The sequence below is a fragment of the Propithecus coquereli genome, unplaced genomic scaffold (assembly GCF_000956105.1).
Source record: "Propithecus coquereli isolate 6110/MARCELLA unplaced genomic scaffold, Pcoq_1.0 Scaffold180, whole genome shotgun sequence".
Lineage (NCBI taxonomy): Eukaryota > Metazoa > Chordata > Mammalia > Primates > Indriidae > Propithecus > Propithecus coquereli.
The window spans coordinates 123,912-125,713 of NW_012142746.1; the positions used below are offsets into that span (position 1 = coordinate 123,912).

At 51.6% G+C, this 1,802-nt stretch overlaps 1 protein-coding gene across 1 annotated transcript in view; it reads right to left on the reverse strand.

Annotated features, from left to right (window-relative positions):
• The window catches only part of LOC105808845 (liver carboxylesterase 1-like), a 61,853-nt gene that overhangs the window by 25,658 nt on the left and 34,393 nt on the right, over positions 1 to 1,802 (reverse strand). The window contains exon 4 of the mRNA XM_012642604.1: positions 1,277 to 1,477. Within this exon, the coding sequence (XP_012498058.1) occupies positions 1,277 to 1,477 (201 nt within the window). The remainder of the gene's footprint in view (positions 1 to 1,276; positions 1,478 to 1,802) is intronic.

Here is a 1,802-nt window from a genome sequence, read left to right on the forward strand (position 1 = left end):
CGTTAAGCATGTCTGTTACTCAGAAGAAAATGACCAGGGAGGCACACAAAGACTTCTGAGATGCCCGTGCTGGTTACAGAATTGGAAATAACCCCAGGATCTCATACTGCGAGATTGGGTAAATCAGTGATTTTTCATTGTTACCACAGAATACTATGCAATTGTAAAAGATAACATCACAGGAGAGTGTTTAATGTTTAGGGAAATATTTTTGTTACAGTGTAATATTATCGTATGTTATACTAACATTTATGGTAACTAACATGCATGATGTTAATTAAGAAATGTCTTTTTGTAAAAAAAAAAGATAGATGATAGGTAGATAGATACACAGTGTCAGGAAAAAACACTAGAAAAATATATGTGAAATGTCCACAGTGACTACCTGTGGGGGGAGTGGATAGTTTTTTCTGCTTTGGGCTGATCTGTATTTTCCTTCTCTCTACTTTAAAGAATATGGAAGCATTTTCCTCTGAGTCTTCAAGTAGGAAACCGACACACGATTGACAAACACAGCAATGGGCTGACCCTCTGCTCAACTCCGAGGCACCTGGAGGGCTCCTCACAGCTCCCAGCACCTTCCAACCTGGTTTCCCATCCCAGCGCCCTCAGCATCTGGCCCAGCCCCATTCCCCACACTGGCAGGACATCTCCAGCCCCCAGGCTGTGTCTGTGTCCCACATCCCCCTTCCCATCCCTCCCCATCCTGTGTTCCATCCCTCCTTCCTTCCCACCTCCCCCAGCCCACCTGGTCCCTCAGACCCAGACATGGCTGCCCTCCTGTTGGGCGTGGGGGGCCATCAGACCACCTCAGCGGAGGCTCCGGCCTGATCTTAGTGCTCGTGTCCCCTCGACACGTAGATTTGGCTTCAAACCAAACAATGACCTCTGTCCAGCTCTTGTCCTTGCCTCCACATGTTCATAATTTATACCCAGCCCCACCTCCCAAAAAATGTGCTGAGTCCTGCTGTTAGAATGAGAAGGAAGGAGAGATTAAGAGCTCAGCCAAGTTGGCAGAGGAGGACTGTCACCAGTGCAGGCTGGGGCCAGAGATTCTTATGGCCCCAAGACATAAGGCTGAGCTCTGAGCTCTGTGGGGGCCAAGGAGACTTTGAACATTAGCTCTCCACTGCCTGATGCTAGGCAATGAGTGGCGTCTTTCCCCAGTCCAGGCCTTGTAAGCAAAGGTGCCCGTGGCTGGGTGGGCTGGTCTCCAAGAGGTCCCATCAGCTGCCACATCAGCCTGGGGGTGGGGCCTGGTGCCAGGAACACTTACAAGAACAGAGACACTTTCACCTCCCGCCGACTCTCCAAAGATGGTCACAGAGCCTGGGTTCCCTCCAAAGTTGGCAATGTTGTCCTGCACCCAGCGCAGTGCGGCCACCTGGTCCAAGTGACCCCAGTTCCCCTGGCTGTGTTCGTCTCCTGTACTGTAAGAGAACAGGATGGGGAGGGCAGCACAGACGCCATGGCAGGGCTGTCAGGACTAGAGATGGGTCTGGGGGCTCTCGGTGAGCCTTCCGGAATAGGCTGGGCTTTCACAGCCCTGACGCAGGGGTCTTCCCCTGCCTTGCATTCCCCAGCATGTGCTGCTGTAGGGCTCTACATTCACTCGTCCGGACAGGATTTACTGAGCATCTGCTCCATGTGGAGTCTCAAGGAAGGTGATCGCTCAGTGACTCGCCCAGGATGACCCACTGGTAGGCACAGCAGTGCCCAACGCTGTCCTAGGAGCTAGAGCACAACTGAGAACAAAACAGGGAAATCTCTGACTACAGTAAGCTCTCAGTACAGTCTACAAA